Below are 19,847 nucleotides of genomic sequence, written 5' to 3'. Positions count from 1 at the left end.
TGGGGAAAACTTGTGGTTCATAATTTCCTTTGATTCTGAGGACACTGTACATGGAGACAGGATTATTAGATAGATTTATATTGAATGAAGGTTTCTAGAAATCTTTTTTAAGTAGCAAATACATGGCAGTTACTTTCTGGGAATTCAGAGAAGCTAGTGATATGTGTTGTCTCGCCTTATCCACCGTGCTTCCTTACTTTCCTAGGCTAACTCTAATGAAATAGTGTTGGCTTCCACCCATGATGTCCAAGAGGTTGATGTGTCCAGTCTAGTAGCTGTCCAGCCCTACACGTGGATTGGGGAGGACTTTGATAAGGAGTCTCGCAGGTCAGACTAGCAGCAGATCATATGATTTCCTTCAAATCTCACCGAGCCTGGACTGCACACTCCCGGTCTCCTCTCCGATTAAATGATAGCTTGTGTTTTTTTGTTTGTTTGTTTTACAGCTCTGATGATGTAGATCATCGTTCTTCGCACACCAATATTGCCCAGGCTAGCTCCGTCCCCTTTGCACCACCGCAGATGCCAGTCTCTGCATCCATGCCGTGGCTCGGTAGTGGTCAGACCAGTATGGGAGCCAGTGTGGTACGCGATTCTTCACTGCAAATCTACACAGCTGTGCAACCTGAATCCAGCAAAACCAGGCAGCAGTACATATGCAGTATTTAGCGATAACCAGTAGGGGGTGATTAAGTTCCGTTTCAGGGCTCATAGAAAGGGTGGCATGACTCTGCAGTCGTTTCATTTCATAATATTCATTAGTAAAGATTTAGATGTATTTTTACAAAATGAAAACGCTTCATTTAAAACTTCTGCTTCTGGAAAAAAATCAATTTAATTTGGGGATTTTATTCAGCAGTCTGCCGGGCTTGCACGTTTTCAGGCAAAGTTTGTTTTTTATTGTTATCGCTGCTGAACCACGCCGACTAAACAGCTGGCCTGCTGAGTCTGTAGATGCAGATACAGACTGGGGGTGTGTCTGCATGGCAGTGATGGCCAAATATAAACACAGATATCAGAAGCCCTTTCAGACGGCTAGCCAAGGTACAGATTTGCGTCAGACTAACACGCAGATAGGTTCTCAGTGTCCCAGCCACGGTGATAAATGTTTAGTGTGATACACAAAGGAGGACAAGACCGAGGGTGTCATAGAGGTTCAAACGACTGTGGAAGGGGTTTTGTTAAATGTGAAGGTTGAGGAGGGCTCTCTTAACATATTCAATTATCATATTCTGATGTGCAGCAAAATTAGTTGCACTTGTATTTCATGTAAATTAGTTTGCTGTTTCATCTGTCTAAAAGCTACTATCTGTCCAGTTTTAGAATTAGTCTTTACAGCAGTGGTCAGAAAAAAAGTTTTTTCATGACCAAAATGTGAAATTACATGCATGTAAAATACTTTAAAGATATTGTTGATGCTGAAGAAGTCATGAAAGTGCAGGAATGAGTTTTAACTAAAAGAGCTGGAATATTGAGGCGATCTGCAGAAATTTGCTTGATGTTTGAAGTGATGTGTAATTTACCATAGTCACGTATAAGTCTGAACGAGTGCACACCTGAACGAGTGTCATGTGTGTCTGAGAAGAAGATTCGATAAAAGTGATTTAAACTCTTGCGCACATAGACGGTGCCTCAGTCAGCCCATCATCCAATCACGTTACTGCTTAGGTTAGCCCAAGGCTCCACTTAAAAATGCCTAAAGACTGCTTGATGATCGGCGCTGCACTGAATAGCTGTTTGCGATTGCTTTGGCTGGTAGCAGATTGATATGGTCGCCTTTGATTAATGTGTAAACCAATTTGTCTGCAAAAACTTGCTAAATGCACGCTAAGTGGTAGTGACACTGTGAAGAGTGGAACCCAAACGGGCAACAGTTATTGCTCAGGGGGTCGTCAACCACTCACTAGGCTGATCTTCAGGCCTGACGTTTTCAGATAGTTAACTTAATTGTTTGCCCAATTAATTTAAGCTAATTACAAGATAAATGTATGTTTATATTGATGTCTTTCAGATTATGAAGAGGAATCTAAACAATGTGAAGAGAATGACATCCCATCCCATATATCAGTACTGTGAGTGCTACTTTGAGAGGATTCACCAGTATACATGTTTAACACGTATAAGTAAATTATATAGCTTCTCCTGCTTTGTATTCCTGTTCTTTCCCCAACATCTCTCTCCCTTTCTTTTCCTGGTTTGTGTGTGTGTGGGGCTGTGTATCAGACATGACTGGGGCTCAGGATGGTAGCGTGAGGATGTTTGAATGGAACAGACCTCAGCAACTCATTTGCTTCAGACAAGCAGGCAACGCTCGAGTCACCCGTCTCTATTTCAACTCCCAGGGCAACAAGGTACACACACAAAGTAGCAACTGTGTTTTGTGTGTACGGTGCCATTGTTCTGATTCCTCTGAAACATTCTTGTAGTGTGGAGTCGCTGATGGAGAGGGCTTCCTCAGTCTCTGGCAGGTTAACCAGACATCGTCCAACCCTAAACCGTACCTGGTAAGGTTCCCTCCCACCTCCTTATTCACAGTCGCAGCACACACACAATATGAGTGGTCTGTATAATTCAAATGAAAATGTGCTTTTATTTTCCTGTTCTTGCTCTCAGAGTTGGCAATGCCACACTAAGACCTGCGGGGATTTTGCTTTCATCACATCCTCCAGTCTCATCGCCACGGCCGGACAGTCCAATGATAACAGGTCAGATTTGGACGACTAATCAAACACTGCTCTCTTTCTTTTTGTTTATTTTTTCCAGCTGCATAATATTTTGCTTTATGTTATTTATAGAAATGTTTGCCTGTGGGACACTCTGATTTCACCTAACAATACTATGGTGCATGGTGAGAAATCCATATTTATTCTAATAAGTGAGTTTCAGTGATTTTCTTTTTCCCTATATTTCAAGTTTATCCACTTTTACTTCCTACCTCCCCCTTCAGCTTTTCCCTGCCATGAGAACGGGGCCACTGTGCTTCAGTATGCTCCTAAACAGCAGCTGCTGATTACTGGAGGCAGAAAAGGCTTTGTGTGCGTGTTTGACATCCGACAGCGGCAGCTGCTCCACACTTTCCAGGCCCATGATTCAGCCATCAAGGCCCTCGCATTGGATGCCTTTGAGGACTTCTTCGTCACTGGCTCTGCAGAGGGCAACATGAAGGTGGCGCATGCTCTTTCTCTCACTCACTTCCTTGCTGATACACGCTCACATTGTGTGCTGAGGAATAATATCCTTTTGTGTCAGTGAATGTTATTAAACATAAGCACTGTATAAAGCATTCAGCATCAAAACTACTGAGAATTATTTTATATTCATTCCAAGTTTGTTTTTTTTAATCCATAAACTGGAGGAGTATTTGGTGCAGCTCTCTAGCCTTCAAACAACACTTTTGTCCCTGGATTTAAGATTCCAGGTCTAGTTTTTCAGGCTTTGCTGTTGTGGTTTGTTTATTAAGTATTCCAGTATAAGGTGATGAGATCAAAGACTTAAAACACAGAGGTGATACGGTCTAAAGGTCAACACTGCACTGCCGGGATGACTGCGTTCTTGTTTTAGATGTTATAAGCAGGAACAAGAAAATGTTAAAGGCAAAAGATTTAGAGAAGTGAGTCTTTCATGCTGCTTTTAATCAACTCAGATTCTTTTATCTTTTAATGTAAACTCAGACTGATTTGATGATAAAGCCTCTGTGGGTGCCATACTGTCTGCTGCAGGAAACCTTGTTCTTCTTGTCACTAAAAATAGTTTGTTATGACTTTGGCTGAACTAACTAAAACACAGACTACTGTATGTTATATATTCAAATCTGACTTCGGATTTATCAGTGACAGTCAAAGCAGCAGTGTGTTAATGTTTGGCACAATCACATGGAGTACTGGTTGAAATTACTGTCCTGAAATATTTGAGAATTATTTTTATTACTGATAAATGTGTTCTCTGTATTCTGACTTAGTTGATTGGCTAATAAAAATTGCTGTGATCACCTGTAGTTTTCATGGAAGACACCAACTTGTCTGGAAATACTCGCCATTTACTCTACATGTTGTGAAATGTAAAAACATTTAAGGAAACCAGAAATTAAGGCTGCTCACCTTCAAAGTAAAATTTGTGCCTGATCGCTGTAACTGACACATTTGAAAGGGCGCAGACTGTGTCTGTTTTCTGTTTTTTGTTTGCATCAGACTTTCAATCATTTCACTTCTGCTTGGCGAGTGTTTACAGACAAGTCAAGGTATGCAAACTACCGGCAACTGCGTCAACCTGCTAGAAACAAAAGCAAACACAGATTAGCACTCTATACCCATGTCCAACCTCTTTCTCTTTTCCTGCTACTGCCATCAACCTCCAGCAACCACCTTTTTGGGGGGGGTTGTCTGGATCCTTAAAGCACATTTGTCTCTTTGTAGAAACAACATGGAAAAATGCTAATTGATCACAAATGCCAAACAAGTGGTGTCCCCAGCCAAATAGTTTTTAATTTCTCCAGTTTCATTATTTAAAAAATGATCTGTTTGGGTTTTTTTTTTTTTTTTTTTTTCATCCAGAAAACCCTGGGAAGAGAAACTAATTATATACTCTGTTCTCGCTCTCTCTTCCTTTGTACCCAGGTGTGGAAGCTAGCCGGCCACGGGCTCATGCACTCTTTTAGCATAGAGCACGCCAAGCAGTCCATCTTCCGGAACATCGGCGCAGGTGTCATGCAGGTGGAGACGCGACCCGGAAACCGAATCTTCACCTGCGGAGCAGACGGCACCCTAAAGATGAGGGTCCTCCCAGACCGCTACAATATCCCCAGCAGCTTGGTTGACGCCCTGTAATGCTTTTTGTAATTCTGAGGGTCCTAAGAGGAAAGGGTCAGAAAGTGGAGGAAAAAACCGAAATGCTTCTGTAACACTCTGTAGGCATTAATAGAAACGCTGCTGGGGGAAGAGTTAGTCAAAAGATTACCACGCTGTTGGCAACTTTCAGCATGAACGGTGTTCATGAGTTTACTGTTGGCCGTATCCAGAAGATTAAAAACGGAGCTGCAAACATTTTATTTTCCCAAAGGCTGAAAACAAAGTTACAAGCAAATGGTATCATACTTGATTTTAAAGCTAGTTTTATTGTAATTTTATCAAAGAATCTCTACTCTTAGAGTGTGTCCATAGGGAAGCTATGCATGTCCTGTTCTCGTTATGCGGTGCAATCACAGGTCTATTGATAGTGCTCTGTAAAAGTGCTCAAGCAAAAATTTTAAAAGTGTGTAACTGTTGTCATTTTGTGCCCACAGCTGAAATCTCTTAGCATCTACTGTAACCAGCACCGTGGTTTGTTATTAAGTCAGTGGTTTCCAGTGTGAATCGAGTTGTTGGAATCTGCATTTTGTTTCGATGGTTTTTGCCCCCCACCCTCCTGCCTTTTATTTGCCCAGCTTTCTCAGCTCCGTGGAAGAGTTGATGGTGCATTTGGTCCTGATAGTGACACCTGTCTGTATCCCCCCCCCTTCTCTTTTTCCACTGGCTGCCCATCACTCACTTGGCCTATAATGGTTTGGGTTCAGCCCGCTCCAGTTTGGCCCTCTGCGTGCGTGTTCACTCTGCTGTGTCTGCCATCTGTACGTCTGCGCGCCCACCTGCCCTCAAATGCCTGTTTGTGCGGCAGACTCACTGCTAGAACATTCCTGTTTGGAAGACGGTGTGTTTTACTCCTGTGACTGTGATTTCAGTGTTTCCATCTGTCTGGTACAACGCTAAAGATCCACCCACCCACTCACCCCAGAGCAGAAACACAAAGGTTCACTTCTGGTTTTATCACAAAGATTTTATTTTATTTGTTGTTTTTTTTAATTGAGTTGATTTTCTTATTTAAGTTATTTATGTTTGTGTTCATTTGGTTGACCATTCCTTTCTAAAACTATTTATCTTATTGCCTTTTATTTTAGGAATGTAAGGGGTTTTACTGTAATCTGACTGGGAGATGTGCAACAGTCTACTGTAAGTGTGTTTACCTCACTAGTTGTTTTTACTGTTTCATCCATAAGGAATAGATATTTGCACTCAAATTCTGGAGACACTAAAAGTTTATTTCAAATAAATAGGTTATTAAAGAGGAAACGATTATATACAAATGAATGTCTGGCTTTATTTGGCCTACTAGTACAACATTTGAAATAGTTTTATTATATAAATTATATAAATATATATATATGAACTATCACAACAACCTTGTACAAACATGAAGGCATTTCTTTATTTTTGGTTTGTATCATACCAGTTGGATTAGTTGTAACTTTTGTTAAGTGTATGTATGGTATTTATTAAAGAGATTTGTGTTTCTCTCCCTCTCTTTCTGCCCTCTGTGTGTACTGTATGCATCTTAAGTGTTTCCCCAATGGTCCCACTGGTGTCGTGTGTGTGTGTGTGTGTGTGTGTGTGTGTGTGTGCGCGTTCGTGTGCGCGTTCGTGTGCGTACGTGCACATCAAACAGTCGAAAAGAAGCCATTATTATGAGTAGAGGCCTATTAGGGTACTTGAGCCTGAAGGTGTGTAAGAGAACAGGTCATGGTCAGTTTTACCTTTTGTAAAGTGAATAAATTCTTTTTATTTCATCAGGATGATTTGGCGCTTTTTTTTTCTTCTTTTTTTTAATTTTTATTTTTATTATCCTTTGCAGCCAGACAGCTGTGCTGCTTCCTTACAAAGGCAGGTTTGTCTATATGTACAAAAAGAGGGGGAAGGGACATCACGAGTTACATCTGTATAAAAATCAAGCAGTGGTGACCCACCATGCAAAAACGCAAATGGCAACAAAAGTTGAGTTATAGGTTTGATTGGCATAAACTGCCAGCTTATACAAAATGATAAGTTTTCACACTATTAGTAAATCTTGTGTCCTTTGAAAACTCCATGTACAGTAAATACAGCACTTCCTTCATCCATCCATTCATACATTTTCTTCCGCGAAAGGATGGATACACCCTGGACAGGTCAGCAGTCGCTGCAGGGCTAACAGATAGTCAGACAAACATTCACACCTATGGGCAATTTATAATTGCCAGTTGAGCTCACCCCACTAACTGGATGTCTTTGGACTGTGGGAGGAAGCTGGACTACACGGGGGAAACATGCAAATTCCATACAGAAAGGCCCTGGCCAGGTGGCGGATTCAAACCCAGGACCTTCTAGCTGTGAGGCAACAGCGCAAACGTCTTGTTAACCAAAACCATATTTAGTGAAATAGTTTGACGGTCAATTACAATTTCACTTAACACAAAAGTAACACAGGACAATATATTTAAAACAGCGACACACACAGTGTATGTCACTCTTGTGTTATCAGTTTTCAGATGCAGTGAATAGATGAAAGTCTGCAGGCGTTTTGCTCTCAGTATTTACTGTAACGGTCGTGTTCGGACATCATGTTTCTCACTCATCAGAGATGAAGTGGACCACATACAGCCTGACGTAGCTGTGGTCCCAAACATACAGGTGTCTGTCCTTTGGGCTGTAGGAGAGCATTGCCAGCACTTCACCAGCAGACCTCAGGTCAAAGGTCACATTGACCGGCTTTCCCTTCAGCAGGTCAAACGCAAAGGTGACTCTGGTGTCTTTGGTGTCGGTGACATACAGGACGCCACAGGCGATGAAGGCGTTGCCGGCTTTGATGCGAGGATAGGTGGTGTTCACGTAGGATGTGACGGAGAAGGTCTTCTGGTCCAGCTGGGCCACCATGATGCTCTCGTCAACATTGGATGCAAAGATCAGCCACAGGCCGTTCTCATCTGCTGCCAGCTTGAAGTAGGTCTTAGAGTTGGGGAGCAGGTAGGCGAGGTTGTTGTACAAAGAGTTTTCAATAGTGAGAGTCTGAAGTCTTTTGGTGCTGAAGTCAAATCTGTGAACACACAAGCAGGAAGCTGCTAAATGAAGGATGTGGAAGTCATAAAAAATCACCTTGATGTGCATCGAGTGGCTTTAAGGCTTACTTGGCAATGCTGGGAGTGCCAGCAGCATGATAATAAAAGAAGCCATTGTGAACGATGTGGCCGCAGCCTTGATAGTACTTTATAACGTCTATGGTGTCGCTGCTGTTCTTCTGGAAAAAGGAAATGCTTTTGTACTCCTTCAGCATGCGACCTGGGGAAGAACAAGCAAAATCTTTACTGCTAAAAGACGTGGAGATTATAAAAGTGGGGACAGGAGCACATGCGCGACACTCTGTAACCAGCCTACCAGAAAAGTGATCCGCCACCCATATTCGCTCATCGTTCAGCTGAGCGGTGTCCTTCATCCATGTGCCAAATGTGGTTTTCATCTTTGTCACATTTCTGGGGTTGATCAGAGACTTAATCAGGCAGTCTGTGGGGAAAAACAAAAAATCTCAGGGGATTTACTCACAGGTCACATGACTGCACATGAACACAACCTCCTCTGGAAACGTACCGTTCCTTTTGGCAGTCTTCTCGTGTAGTTTTTCTGTCTCCTTTACAGGTGAGGTTTCATCATTTGGAATGGCATGTAGCCCTGTTAGAAGCAGTTTCATCCTGTTTTAGTCATGTCATTGATGGACTAGTTTGTCAGAAGGTTTCAATTAGACACTTTATGGGGAGGGGGGGGGGGGGTCTTTGAATTTAAAAAGAGAGAGAGAATTTGAACCTTCTTCCCGAGAGCTTTGATTGCATTGAAAATTATTTTGTCAACAACTGTTTTTAGGAACACAAATGTCACCTGCAAACTATGACTGATCTCTCACCCTGATTATGAGAAGCTTGGAGGTGAGCTCTGCGGTGCCCTGTTCTGGGAGGCCCCTGAGGCCCCGGCGGGCCAGGAGGACCCATAGGCCCAGGTGGTCCTGGAGGCCCAGGTGGACCTGCTCAAATGGAGAGAATGTCTAAATGTTATCCATTTAAATTTATTTTTATTTCAGGTCATCTGCAAAATGGTTCAAGTCAATAAAGTTCTACTCACCCTCAATAATGGCATCATTGGATGGTTGGATCTTCTCTCCGGGTGGGCCCAGCTCTCCTCGCTCCCCTCTTTCTCCTGGTTCTCCTTTCTCACCTGGTGGCCCTGCGGAGAACACCGTGCAAAATAGCTAGAACATTGTATTCGTAACCTCAATACACTTTGTCCCATTGTTGAAATGAATTGTCCCATTGAATTGCTGGCATGAATCATGCCATCCACTGTGGAGGAGAGCAGAGTGAAGTGGGAGAATACTGGAAGACAGTTTTCCAGTTCATTCAGCTGAAGCCCAAAACCACAGAGATGAATAATATCGGCAAGGGAAGAAAGCTGTTTCAAACTCTTCACTCATTCATGAAGCAAAAATGTGAATAAATTCTGCTTGCATTGTGATACATGGACAGAAAGAAGTCTGTGCGTGTGTGTGTGTGTGTGTGTGTGTGCATGCCAAGGAGTTTAAGTGGCTGTTTCTTCTTTTTTGCTATTTTAATACTTTTCTCTGCAGGTTATACTCAACCTTTTGACTTTTACATTGTGCCAGTACTTCTATGCTTAAATGGCCAAGATTGCCTGAGGACAAAATAAGGATGGATGCCGAGTGAAAGCACTAATTCCTTACCTTTTCTTCCTCTTTTCCCATCAGCCCCAGGAAGTCCATTCAGTCCTGGGATGCCATCAGTCCCATTGTGTCCAGGCAGGCCATCTGCACCAGGCAAACCTAGAGTAACACAAAAAAATCTTTACTGTGGACTCAACGAAAGAATAAACATTAAAAAAAGACTTATCAAGAATATGGGTCACTAAACCACAAAGGAGACATACCCTACAGCAGGTTTTAAATTTGGATTAGGAATTGTGGGTTGACTTACCCGGCGGACCTGGAGGGCCTGTAAACGAAAGTTTAGAAATGTTAGAGAATTTTTTAAAAGTAATATTCTGAACATGATCACATGATTCATACGAGTAAAACATACCAGCTATGCAGACTCCCCTGGTGCTGTTGCAAATATCAATCAGCACTTTGATCTGAAGTAAAAGAGGAAATAGAAAAAATATTAATGCAGTAAATTTAGCAGCATACTTTACCTAAAATTACTCTATTAAAAATAAAAACCCTGCACCTTTTAACGTGCCAGTTAAAGATTATCTGTGTAGACTTCAGAAACCCCTTCATGTTAAAAGACACCAGCGGCCATTAAGGAAACTGCAGTTAGCATCGTGTTAATTGTGTGGTGTTCACACTCAGTAGGTATGAGTCAGCATTCTGTGCACAGGCCAGAACATGAGCCTGACATACACATTAAACTGACTGATCATTTTGGTAGATGAGAAATGTTACTACAGTCTGAGTATTAATTGTTTTACATTTGACTCTGAGCTTGGTTATTATAGAGAAAAGAGCAAGAGGAGCTAAAATATTGCATGGAGATTAAGAGCTTGTTGATGCTGACCCTAGTTCATGCAAGGCGGGCATCACCTTTTTAAAGTGCAGGTAGAATAACTCTGACTGCTGCACACTTTTGCTCTGTAGGGAAGTGGAGAAAAAGAAGCACTGAGGCAAGGTGCTCTAAAGGAAGATTAAATGTCGCTTTCTTTGGATGTATGGGGTAAATCTAACTCCAGTCTTTTTATATGATAGTCTCTAGAATAGAACATCCAGTTTCTGTTTTGTAGTTCAAAAACTACTGACTAGTTTTACTCGTCTAGGCTTTGATTGCAGAAGGGTAAAGGGTTCATGTTCAGAACAAAAGGGGACTGCACTGACTGAAGTGCTAGCTTGAAATCTGATTTGCTGTTGTCTCACAGTTGAATTTGTGGCTCTAACTTCATCCATTATGCATCTTGAAATCCGCCAGCTACACATAACGCCCCCAAACCCTTACCGTTACCCTCTGAGTCATCAGAAGCTAGTTAATGAGTTTCACAGAGTGTTTCCAAAGAAATCAGACTGTTCAATGTTACTGAGAATGTCAGGAATGTTTCCTTTTTTAAGTTACATTAACATTCATTGGCTCAAATTCAGTCATTCACATTGGTTGAAATTCTTTTGTATAGTGCTTTTAAGTCAGTATCTATAGAATAATATTTAAGATATATACATAATTATCTGCGAGGAATGTTATTATTATTATTATTATTATTTGATATGTAATAATATTTACTTTGTGGCAGTGACTAGAGTAAGTCATATTCAATAAGACGAGCATGATTTGAATGCAGAATCTCAGTATGTTAAATAACTACAGTTTTTCTGTGAAATGTAGCTGAGTAGAAGCTTAAAATGGTACAAAATTAAACTTCAAGTGTGTTTACAAAAAAGTAGTTTGATAAATGGAAATATTCTGTTGGAGTTTGATTAGGACATCTAAACTAAAATTCCTGTAATCATATTACCACAAACAGGATCTGGAGCCTTCGGCGCTGCCAGCTCGTCAGGCTCCATGAGCGTTACGACTTTCAGCCATTAGTCCAGTGAACCATTAGCGACAGCATTATTAAGCAATCACAAAACAAGGAAGCAGGCTGAGCTGCTCTAAATGTCCTGGCTTGCCTTCTCTCTCTCTCTCTCTCTCTCATTCAAGGATCTAGACTCACCGGGACCATGGAGTATGTCATCATCATCATCATGTCGTCCTGCACCTGCGCCTTGTGGTAGTGCTGGCTGTGCCGCTGCTTGTGCTTCTCGTGCTTCGTCCTCTTGTCGGTTTCCTCTCCGACCTCCTGGCTGGCCTCCTGCTCACTGATCTCCTTTCCCTCCTCCTGGCGAATCTCCTGCAGCTCCTGCTGTAGCTCCTTTTCCTCTTCTTTGCTCCTCTTGTTCCTGGAGTATTGGTACTGATATTGTGGCTGTTCCCCCACGCTCGCCCGCAGCCCTGCTGCTCCTCTGGGCACCTCTTGAAGAAACTCCACCACAGAGCTCTGCTCCACCTCCATCAGCCGTGCCTCTGTCTGCTCCAGCCTGGCACACTGCTGATTCTGCTGGACCAAGAGCACCAGAAGGCCTATAGAGTTCATCAGTGCCACGACACACGTCCCGTACAGCACCATCCGCTGAGGGAGAGTCATGCTGGGTGTGGGAATCCACATTGTCACCACTTCACCTCCTCTCTTCTGGGGGTCAACCACTGACCTCAGCATTCAAAGAGAATGAAAGAACAGTGAAACAGCACAGAGGATGTGTTAGCTCTATGACCTTATGGAACAAGGTGCTCCCAACAAAAATCAAAACATCTAAAATTCAAAGTAATCCAAGAGACAGGAAGACTTTAGCGGAAATTTAAGCTCTCGTTCAGCTTGTTTGAAATCTCTAAATAAAATCTAGTCAGCTTCAGTATCTGAGCTCAACACTGGTGGTCTGTCTGAAGGCAGACTGGTAAATACAGTGGCTGTTCACCAAGTGGAGATGGGGTTGTGTGTGTGTGTGTGTGTGTGTGTGTGTGTGTGTGTGTGTGTGTGTGTGTGTGTGTGTGTGTGTGTGTGTGTGTGTGTGTGTGTACATGCAAACCAGTGATGTAGGAGTGGGCATTACACAATCTTCTGAGCTTGTCTGGGGAGAAACCCCCGCCTGTTCAGTCACCTGATTTATATTCATCTGAACCCATTCTACTGCACCGCCGTGGGCAGACTGACATCTCTCTCACACACACACATGCACGCGCACATATATGATGAACACACAAGAGGACTCAAACACATTACAAGAAAGCACGAATACACCAGAAAAAAAAACAACTGTTCACTGGTACATTTACATTATTACACAATTACATTATTATTATTATTGTTGTTGTTGTTGTTGTTGTTGTTAGGCCTATATGGCATTAAAAGAAAATACATTACATCATTACATATTACCACTATAGCTCCACTGAGTTCTCTCCTTTTTCCCACCTCCTGTATCCTTGAATTTCTCCCCCCGGCTCTCGTCCTTGTCACATCCTCACAGCTTCCATTCACCAGGCGCAACAATGGCCCATTTCCACAGCTTTGATTTAGAACTGAAAAATGGAAAGGTGACAATTCAGCAGAAAAGAAATTAAGGCATTTGAAGCTTTTCTCCCTGCAAAAGGTAGCTGGTACAGCCTGCTTTGGCTTAAACAAAGATGTGACTACCTTAATAGTGCTTTAATGAGTAAGTTAATTGGCATCTGTGGCGTTTTAGAGCACTGCTCACTTCATGTCGCTGACCTACATGCTCTTGCAGCCGCGTTAAAGCCCTTTTACACAAACACACACACATGGGTTCAGCATAGGAGGAGGTAGAGGAAGAAATCAGCCAAGCAACATAGATTCAAGCCCTGAGCTCACCCTGTAGTGTGGGTCACTGATGGCCAGTGGTTGGACAGCTTGAACTGCTCCAGCCAGACATGTACATATGAGTTTTTATAATAATTTTCTTTTCTTTTCTTTTCTTTTCTTTGCATTCCAGATATATTTTTTTGCAAAGGCTTATCAATTATTTCATACTAAATCTATATTTTGACATTCCCACCTGTAGCCTTTTCTCCTTCCTAAGCTGCAGCTGCTGGGAAAGCAGCTTTATCTCTGTTCTTCCCACAGGTCCATGTTCGAATTCGGACTCCTGCCCAAGGACAGACAGATGGCCAGCCTTCCTGAAGACTTCATCCACCCTCCCACTTCTTCCTGCTCAGAAATTTAAAATTTATTAGGACTACTACAGAAATAAAAGTGAGGGATTACTTGTACTGCAGGTAAGTCCTCTCATAGTGTCAACAGAAAAGAATAAAGTGGAGTTCAGCGTGTAATGTCAAACAGTAAAGGCAACACTTTCTGTTGCATGTAGCTTGTAATGTGCAGCGGCGGAGCTGGTGGGGAAGGCAAGTTCAGCTTCACAGTGTTATCATATCTCATGACCAACTCTCCAGTGCTGCTTTAAATGTGAATCATGTGATAAATTCCCCAAGGTTGCTCGGGCAGCACAAAGCTGAGAGTCTGCTTTCTTTCGCTGCTGGTCAAAATCATCAGTCTCTCCTTCTGTTCTGTTAGTTTGAAAGTGAAACTTCACCCTCTTTAACTTCTGAGGTTTTACACGTGATTAAAAATATATATATGATTTTAGCAGGCTATTTAAATATAACCTCAGAAGAACAACAACACGTGGTATAAATCAGCACACTCTTTTTTTAAAGCAGTGTTTGAGTTCATTGAGGTTTGAGGACATCTCTCTTTCAGGGAGACTGTTCTAGATGTGCCAGTGATCTTTCAGAGAGAACAGCCTTTCACCTGTGGACAAAACAACTAGCCATACCTTTTCAGTCTATTTCTAATTGTACTGTCTTGAACTTTGATGTTTAAGATGCTAGCTGAGGTTTTCAGTTGTTCTGAGCACTGCACAGTCTGAATTTGCTGGGACGTCCACTCCTGCAATGACTGTGGATGGTGATAAATTATAGGTTGTGTAAATTGTGTGTAACCCTTGTGCAGTATGTAAAGCATTAGAGCTGAAAGAGGGTGTACTTAATTTTTTATGTTTATCTAAATATGTGATGTAATAATATAATCCTACATATAACACATATTCTGACATGTCAAAAACCTTTTCAACAGCTCGTTTCTGAATAACTCCCTAAACATATACTAGTGATAAAGATGCGGTTGACCACAACTCAAAGCCCAGAGACGAGGTTACGCACACTTCTACTTTTTAGGAGAAACAAAGGGGGCTGTCGCCGCTTAATCATGCAGAACAATCTAGGTCTACGCCATCACACAGGGCATCGTTATCGAGGCAGGGGCACAGCACACAGTCAGTCATTTGAAGTGTGCGCATTCTTGGACTGGAGTGTGGGCGGTGAGTTTGCAGGGTTCTTTATGCAGAATGAGCCAAGGAAACAAAGGCAGGCACAAGAGCAGACAGCATGGGTTATGTTGAGGATTTTTAGAATTTATAATGCTCAGCGGAGAACTGAAAGTGGCTAAAAGTCACAGATAATGTCAATATTCACCGAGTTGTTCCATGTTTTTAGTTCACAGACCAGCTTTAATACTGATGACCTTTTTTTTTTTCTCCACTTTGTTTTCTGGCGAGGAAAATTCTTCCACCAGTCTCTCCATTAGCTACAGCTATCCACTCTTTCTTCAAACTGTCTGGGGGCTGGAGATGAACAGATCAGTCTAGCTTTACTGTAGTACATAGAGCATATCATCTTCATTTATTCATCTGATAAACAAATAAACAAATACAGTATGGTATCTGCATTTAACACTGGTATTATGTGTAACTTATTTCCTGGCTTCACTGGATCTGAGAGCAACGCCAAATAAATTAAAACACAGGAAGCCAGGATTAAATGGATAGCATTTTCCTATTTTTTAGACTTTACTGTAATATGATCACATGTGTGAGTACAATACGAATACATAGCAGCTCTGATTAAAACAAATAGCTCTGATTTTGAATGAAAATGTATCACCTAAAATCCAAGTCAGCTTTTGAACATAAATCTAGAATCAATGTAATGAAGAATATAATTCAAATGCAATTACATATGTCAATATTAACATTTAATCCATTCCCTTGTCTCGCTTGTTTAATAAAAACAGATGAAAAATGTGCATTTATTGAAAAGCTGATTTTTAATAGGCAGCTAGAGCAAATAACACTGATGTTCTCAAGTTCTCACAGGCAAAGCAACTTCTTTTAAAGTTTAAAGGAGGTGAAAACCTTCTCATCAACAAAATGCCAAATATGAGCTCATATTTGCCAACATGCAACCGCTGAACTAGGTCCTGTAAACCCAAGGGCACAAGCACAAACCCAATCCCTCAAGGTTGCCACAGTATTGTTTACCTTTTTCCTGCAGTGTTGTGGCTTTTGCATTACCCTGACCTGGCACGTAACCAGCTCAGACCGCCTATAAAAAGGCAGATGTGAGCATTCGGACCCTTCAGGTCTGTGCAGGCTGCTCTACATCATCACCCTTCTCGTGGATCTGATCTCTACTTGTGAACAGGCGATGGGTCCTGTAGGCTTAGACGCCGTGGTGGCAGATCTGTCCGTGATCTCAAATGCCATCCAATCGCATGGAATATCAATGGCAACCAGAACGCTGATACTGCTCGTCTGTCTGCTGTTGGTTGCCTGGAGTCACACGGACAAGAAAATTGCGCCAGGTTGGTTCAGGTTGCTCTAATTAGGAGTTTGTTTGTTTTTACAACAGAATGTTGTGAGAGCTGAAATATATTTTCTGCTTTTTTAATACAACAGGTCCTTCTTTCTGTTTGGGTTTGGGCCCACTTCTGTCATATCTGAGATTTATCTGGACTGGCATAGGCAGAGCCAGCAACTACTACAATAACAAGTATGGAGACATTGTTAGAGTCTGGATCAACGGAGAAGAGACGCTCATACTAAGCAGGTTAGTTGCATTCAATCTGTCAGTGCTGATGCTACCAAACAAGCCAGTCAAGAAGTAAAATGAAAAGCTTCAGTGGATTTTTTGTTATTGTTTTTTTTTTTTTTTAAACCAGAGCTTCAGCAGTGCACCATGTGCTGAAGAACGGAAACTACAATTCACGTTTTGGGAGCATTCAGGGACTCAGCTGCATCGGCATGAACGAGAGAGGCATCATATTCAACAACAACGTAACTCTGTGGAAAAAGATACGCACCTATTTTGCTAAAGGTAAAACTGGAACTCTTTCATGAACTTCAAAACAAAGTCAGCTATTCAAATGTGATTTTTAAACAGCAAATATTTGTCTAAACTAAATCATAAAACCATCTCATGTTGTCAGCTCTGTCAGGCCCAAATTTGCAGCAGACGGTGGATGTTTGCATCTCTTCCACAAAGGCTCACCTGGACCACCTGGACACCCTGGGACTCGTTGATATCCTCAGTTTGATGCGCTGCACCGTGGTGGACATCTCTAACAGACTCTTCCTGGGCGTACCTCTCAATGGTGAATAGGATGCATGAATATGTTACTTGCGTTATCATGCAAGCTGTACATAAAGAATTTCTTGTCTCCAGAAGTGGATCAAAAAGATATGGGAACGATTTTAGCATGCTAATATATTTATGTTACCTTGCATCCAGAGAAAGAGCTGATGCTGAAGATTCTAAAGTATTTTCACACATGGCAGGATGTGCTTATCAAACCTGACATCTACTTCAAGTTCGGCTGGATTCACCACAGGCACAAGACAGCAGCGTGAGTCACTCAGTCTCATACATAAGCCCACCTTTAGTTTCATCTTTTTAAATATGTGTTATCTGTTATCTCACAGCCAGGAGTTACACGATGCCATTAAACATCTTGTAGATCAAAAGAGGAAAAATATGGAGCAGGCAGATAAGCTGGACGACATCAACTTCACGGCAGAGCTCATATTTGCACAAGTCAGTCTATGAAGTATTCTCCTTCTGCAAATATACTTTCATTTAAAGTAAAACCTTTCACTTGTGGTACTTGTGTTTTTTCATTTTCAAGCTGTCTCAGCAGTTCCTCTTTGCATGTGAAATGCTGGATTTCTTTTCCGCCTACCAAGTAAGGTCAGACAGCATATTTGCATTCAACTGTGTTTTCAGAACCACGGCGAGCTGTCTGCTGACGATGTGACGCAGTGCGTGCTGGAGATGGTGATCGCAGCTCCGGACACTCTGTCCGTCAGTCTCTTCTTCATGCTTCTGCTCCTCAAACAAAACCCACACGTGGAGCTGCAGCTGCTACAGGAGATAGACGCTGTTGTGGGTAAGAGGCTGCAGCAGTTAAGAAAAAATGCAATTATAACTGATTTGCTGCACATCAAAGATACATTTTGACACTTGGCACTGTTTCACTCTACACTGACAGCTCTTACTATTACGCTTACACACCCCATTTAAAAGAATAAGTCCAACTATATCACCAAAACCACAAAACCTGGCCACAATAACCTTCATTAACTCAGGAGTATTGCATTTCACTGCATTTGCTCCAGGCTGAAAAACTTGAATTCACAACAGTCTGTTGCTGCTACAGGTGAGAGACAGCTTCAGAACCAGGATCTTCACAAGCTGCAGGTGCTTGAGAGCTTCATCAATGAATCCTTGCGCTTCCACCCAGTGGTGGAATTCACCATGCGTCGAGCCCTGTCTGATGACATCATGGAAGGCTACAGGATACCGAAGGGCACAAACATCATTCTGAACACAGGCCAAATGCACCGCACCGAGTTTTTCCTCAAAGGCAATCAATTTAATCTGGAAAACTTTGAAAAGAATGTGAGTAGTGCTTTCATTGCTTTACTTTTTCTCCTGGTTAGAAAGAGGTGGAACTTGGTTGAAAAAGATGATGTCACACTTATTTGTTCTTGTCTGGCACTTGTTCCAGTTGCACCAGTCAGCAATTAGAAACACGTCAATCAGAATCTTTCAGTCCAGCCTGATGAAGCCACACCCACACAGATCATCTGAGCTTCGTGTTCTTGAAAATACATCTTTCCTTTTACTTTTTTTCTCATCGGTCCTCTTGTTCTGCCTCCAGGTTCCTCGGCGCTACTTTCAGCCGTTCGGTTCAGGCCCTCGCTCGTGCATTGGCAAGCACATCGCCATGCTGATGATGAAATCCATTTTGGTGACACTGCTGTCTCAGTACTCTGTTTGTACTCACGAGGGCCCGACCCTGGACTGCCTCACACAAACCAACAACCTTTCCCAGCAGCCTGTAGAGGCTGATCATCTCCACATGAGGTTCTTACCCAGGCAGAGAAGCAACTGTCAAACCCTCCGAGACCCGAACCTTTAGCTGTACCTGTACTTTTGTATACTTAATTTGTATAATCTTATAACGACACAAAGCTAGCCTTTATATTTTGATATACGCAAAGATTGTATTTGTACTCAAACTGTATGCATGATGTGAAATGTACATTTAAACCTGCTAACACTGAAATAAATGTAGATTATTGTGTCACAAATGTGTGTTGTCGTCTCATCATTTTGTCTGCATGTCATACATATTTAGTTCACAGTTTTTTGTTTTTGTATTTTTTTTATTTGACCCCACATTTTTCTCATTCTCCTTTTTTAAATATCTTACACCTAAATTGAACTAATCACACGATTAATAATTTATTAAATGTGGTATAAATGTGCGTTTGTCATTTAAGAACACAGAAAATGAAAAAGGATTTCAAATTTGTCCTTTTATTACAAAAAAACAAAAGCAAAAGCAAAGGCAAAGTCCAATGGAAGCAAAGGGGAATGTAAATACAAGTTATTACACAGAGAATAAGTAGAAGAAAGCGATGCATTCTAAGTCTACTCCAACTCTGAGAAGTAAGTTCATTTAAATTTTTATTGCACATGAAAAAAAGCGAGAGAAAACCAGGCATTTTCCCAGAGTTCCTCTGCACCCACACACTTTAATTCCAAACAATGACACAACAGCTAACTCCCCTACTGTTCTGTGCAAAAGTCTTCAGCGAGCCTTTATTTCTTTAAATATTATTTCTTCCAAAAAGCCAAATTTTTTGTAATTTTTAAAGTGCTCTTGAGGAATAGTTTTCCAGACCTTCTGAAAGTCTTTGAATGCTTTTCTTTGGACACTTCTTTTTCACTCATTGTTCTCTTTTCTTTTGTGAATCTCTGAAAAATGCAAACGATAACACAGTTTGACAGGCATGAAATAGTATTTTTGCACCAACAAGGTGATTCCCAAAGAGCTATAAGGCAAAGACTTGTCATATTTCAGCACGCTGTGTCAGGCTTGAAAAAAAAAAACAACTATGTACAGCAGATAAACAGTATCAGGAAGTCATGTCGTCACAAACAGTGCCATTTTATAATCCACAGACAACCAATGCAAGTCTGATAACACCAAAGTAACCAGATCTCTTTTGTCTAATTGCAAAACAAGCAAGAGATGATTCACTTACTCCAGTAAACGGTGCAT

At 41.6% G+C, this 19,847-nt stretch overlaps 3 protein-coding genes across 7 annotated transcripts in view; 2 read left to right on the top strand and 1 right to left on the bottom strand.

The window, feature by feature from the left end:
* dmxl2 (Dmx-like 2) overlaps positions 1-6,527 on the top strand; it is a 41,495-nt gene extending 34,968 nt beyond the window's left edge. For all 5 annotated transcript variants that reach the window (XM_085405034.1, XM_085405031.1, XM_085405016.1 and 2 more), the window contains 9 exons: positions 206-327; positions 447-585; positions 2,012-2,072; positions 2,224-2,351; positions 2,427-2,504; positions 2,614-2,705; positions 2,796-2,848; positions 2,948-3,165; positions 4,614-6,527. In XM_085405034.1, the coding sequence (XP_085261160.1) occupies positions 206-327; positions 447-585; positions 2,012-2,072; positions 2,224-2,351; positions 2,427-2,504; positions 2,614-2,705; positions 2,796-2,848; positions 2,948-3,165; positions 4,614-4,823 (1,101 nt within the window). In that variant the 3' untranslated portion in view covers positions 4,824-6,527. The remainder of the gene's footprint in view (positions 1-205; positions 328-446; positions 586-2,011; positions 2,073-2,223; positions 2,352-2,426; positions 2,505-2,613; positions 2,706-2,795; positions 2,849-2,947; positions 3,166-4,613) is intronic.
* Positions 6,528-6,728: 201 nt separating this feature from the next.
* Positions 6,729-12,165, bottom strand: gldn (gliomedin). The gene is made up of 10 exons (XM_085405038.1): positions 11,544-12,165; positions 9,923-9,974; positions 9,818-9,835; positions 9,568-9,666; positions 8,952-9,053; positions 8,737-8,853; positions 8,427-8,507; positions 8,217-8,342; positions 7,970-8,120; positions 6,729-7,878 (listed from the first exon to the last, which is right to left on the bottom strand). The coding sequence occupies exons 1-10, from the start codon at positions 12,084-12,086 to the stop codon at positions 7,413-7,415; spliced, it is 1,755 nt and encodes a 584-aa protein (XP_085261164.1). The 5' UTR covers positions 12,087-12,165; the 3' UTR covers positions 6,729-7,412.
* A 3,736-nt stretch (positions 12,166-15,901) lies between these two features.
* On the top strand, positions 15,902-18,736 carry cyp19a1a (cytochrome P450, family 19, subfamily A, polypeptide 1a). Its single transcript, XM_085405001.1, has 9 exons — positions 15,902-16,082; positions 16,177-16,327; positions 16,440-16,594; positions 16,707-16,871; positions 17,009-17,123; positions 17,200-17,311; positions 17,501-17,663; positions 17,934-18,175; positions 18,438-18,736. The coding sequence occupies exons 1-9, from the start codon at positions 15,926-15,928 to the stop codon at positions 18,696-18,698; spliced, it is 1,521 nt and encodes a 506-aa protein (XP_085261127.1). The 5' UTR covers positions 15,902-15,925; the 3' UTR covers positions 18,699-18,736.
* The last annotated feature ends 1,111 nt before the right edge of the window (positions 18,737-19,847 follow it).

This window comes from Rhamphochromis longiceps, linkage group LG1 (assembly GCF_057381845.1).
Source record: "Rhamphochromis longiceps isolate RC_006_pf linkage group LG1, R_longiceps_female_GT1.1, whole genome shotgun sequence".
NCBI classification, from domain to species: Eukaryota; Metazoa; Chordata; class Actinopteri; order Cichliformes; family Cichlidae; genus Rhamphochromis; species Rhamphochromis longiceps.
The sequence above is the reverse complement of the archived record's forward strand: the minus strand, read 5'-3'. Positions and strand labels throughout refer to the sequence as shown.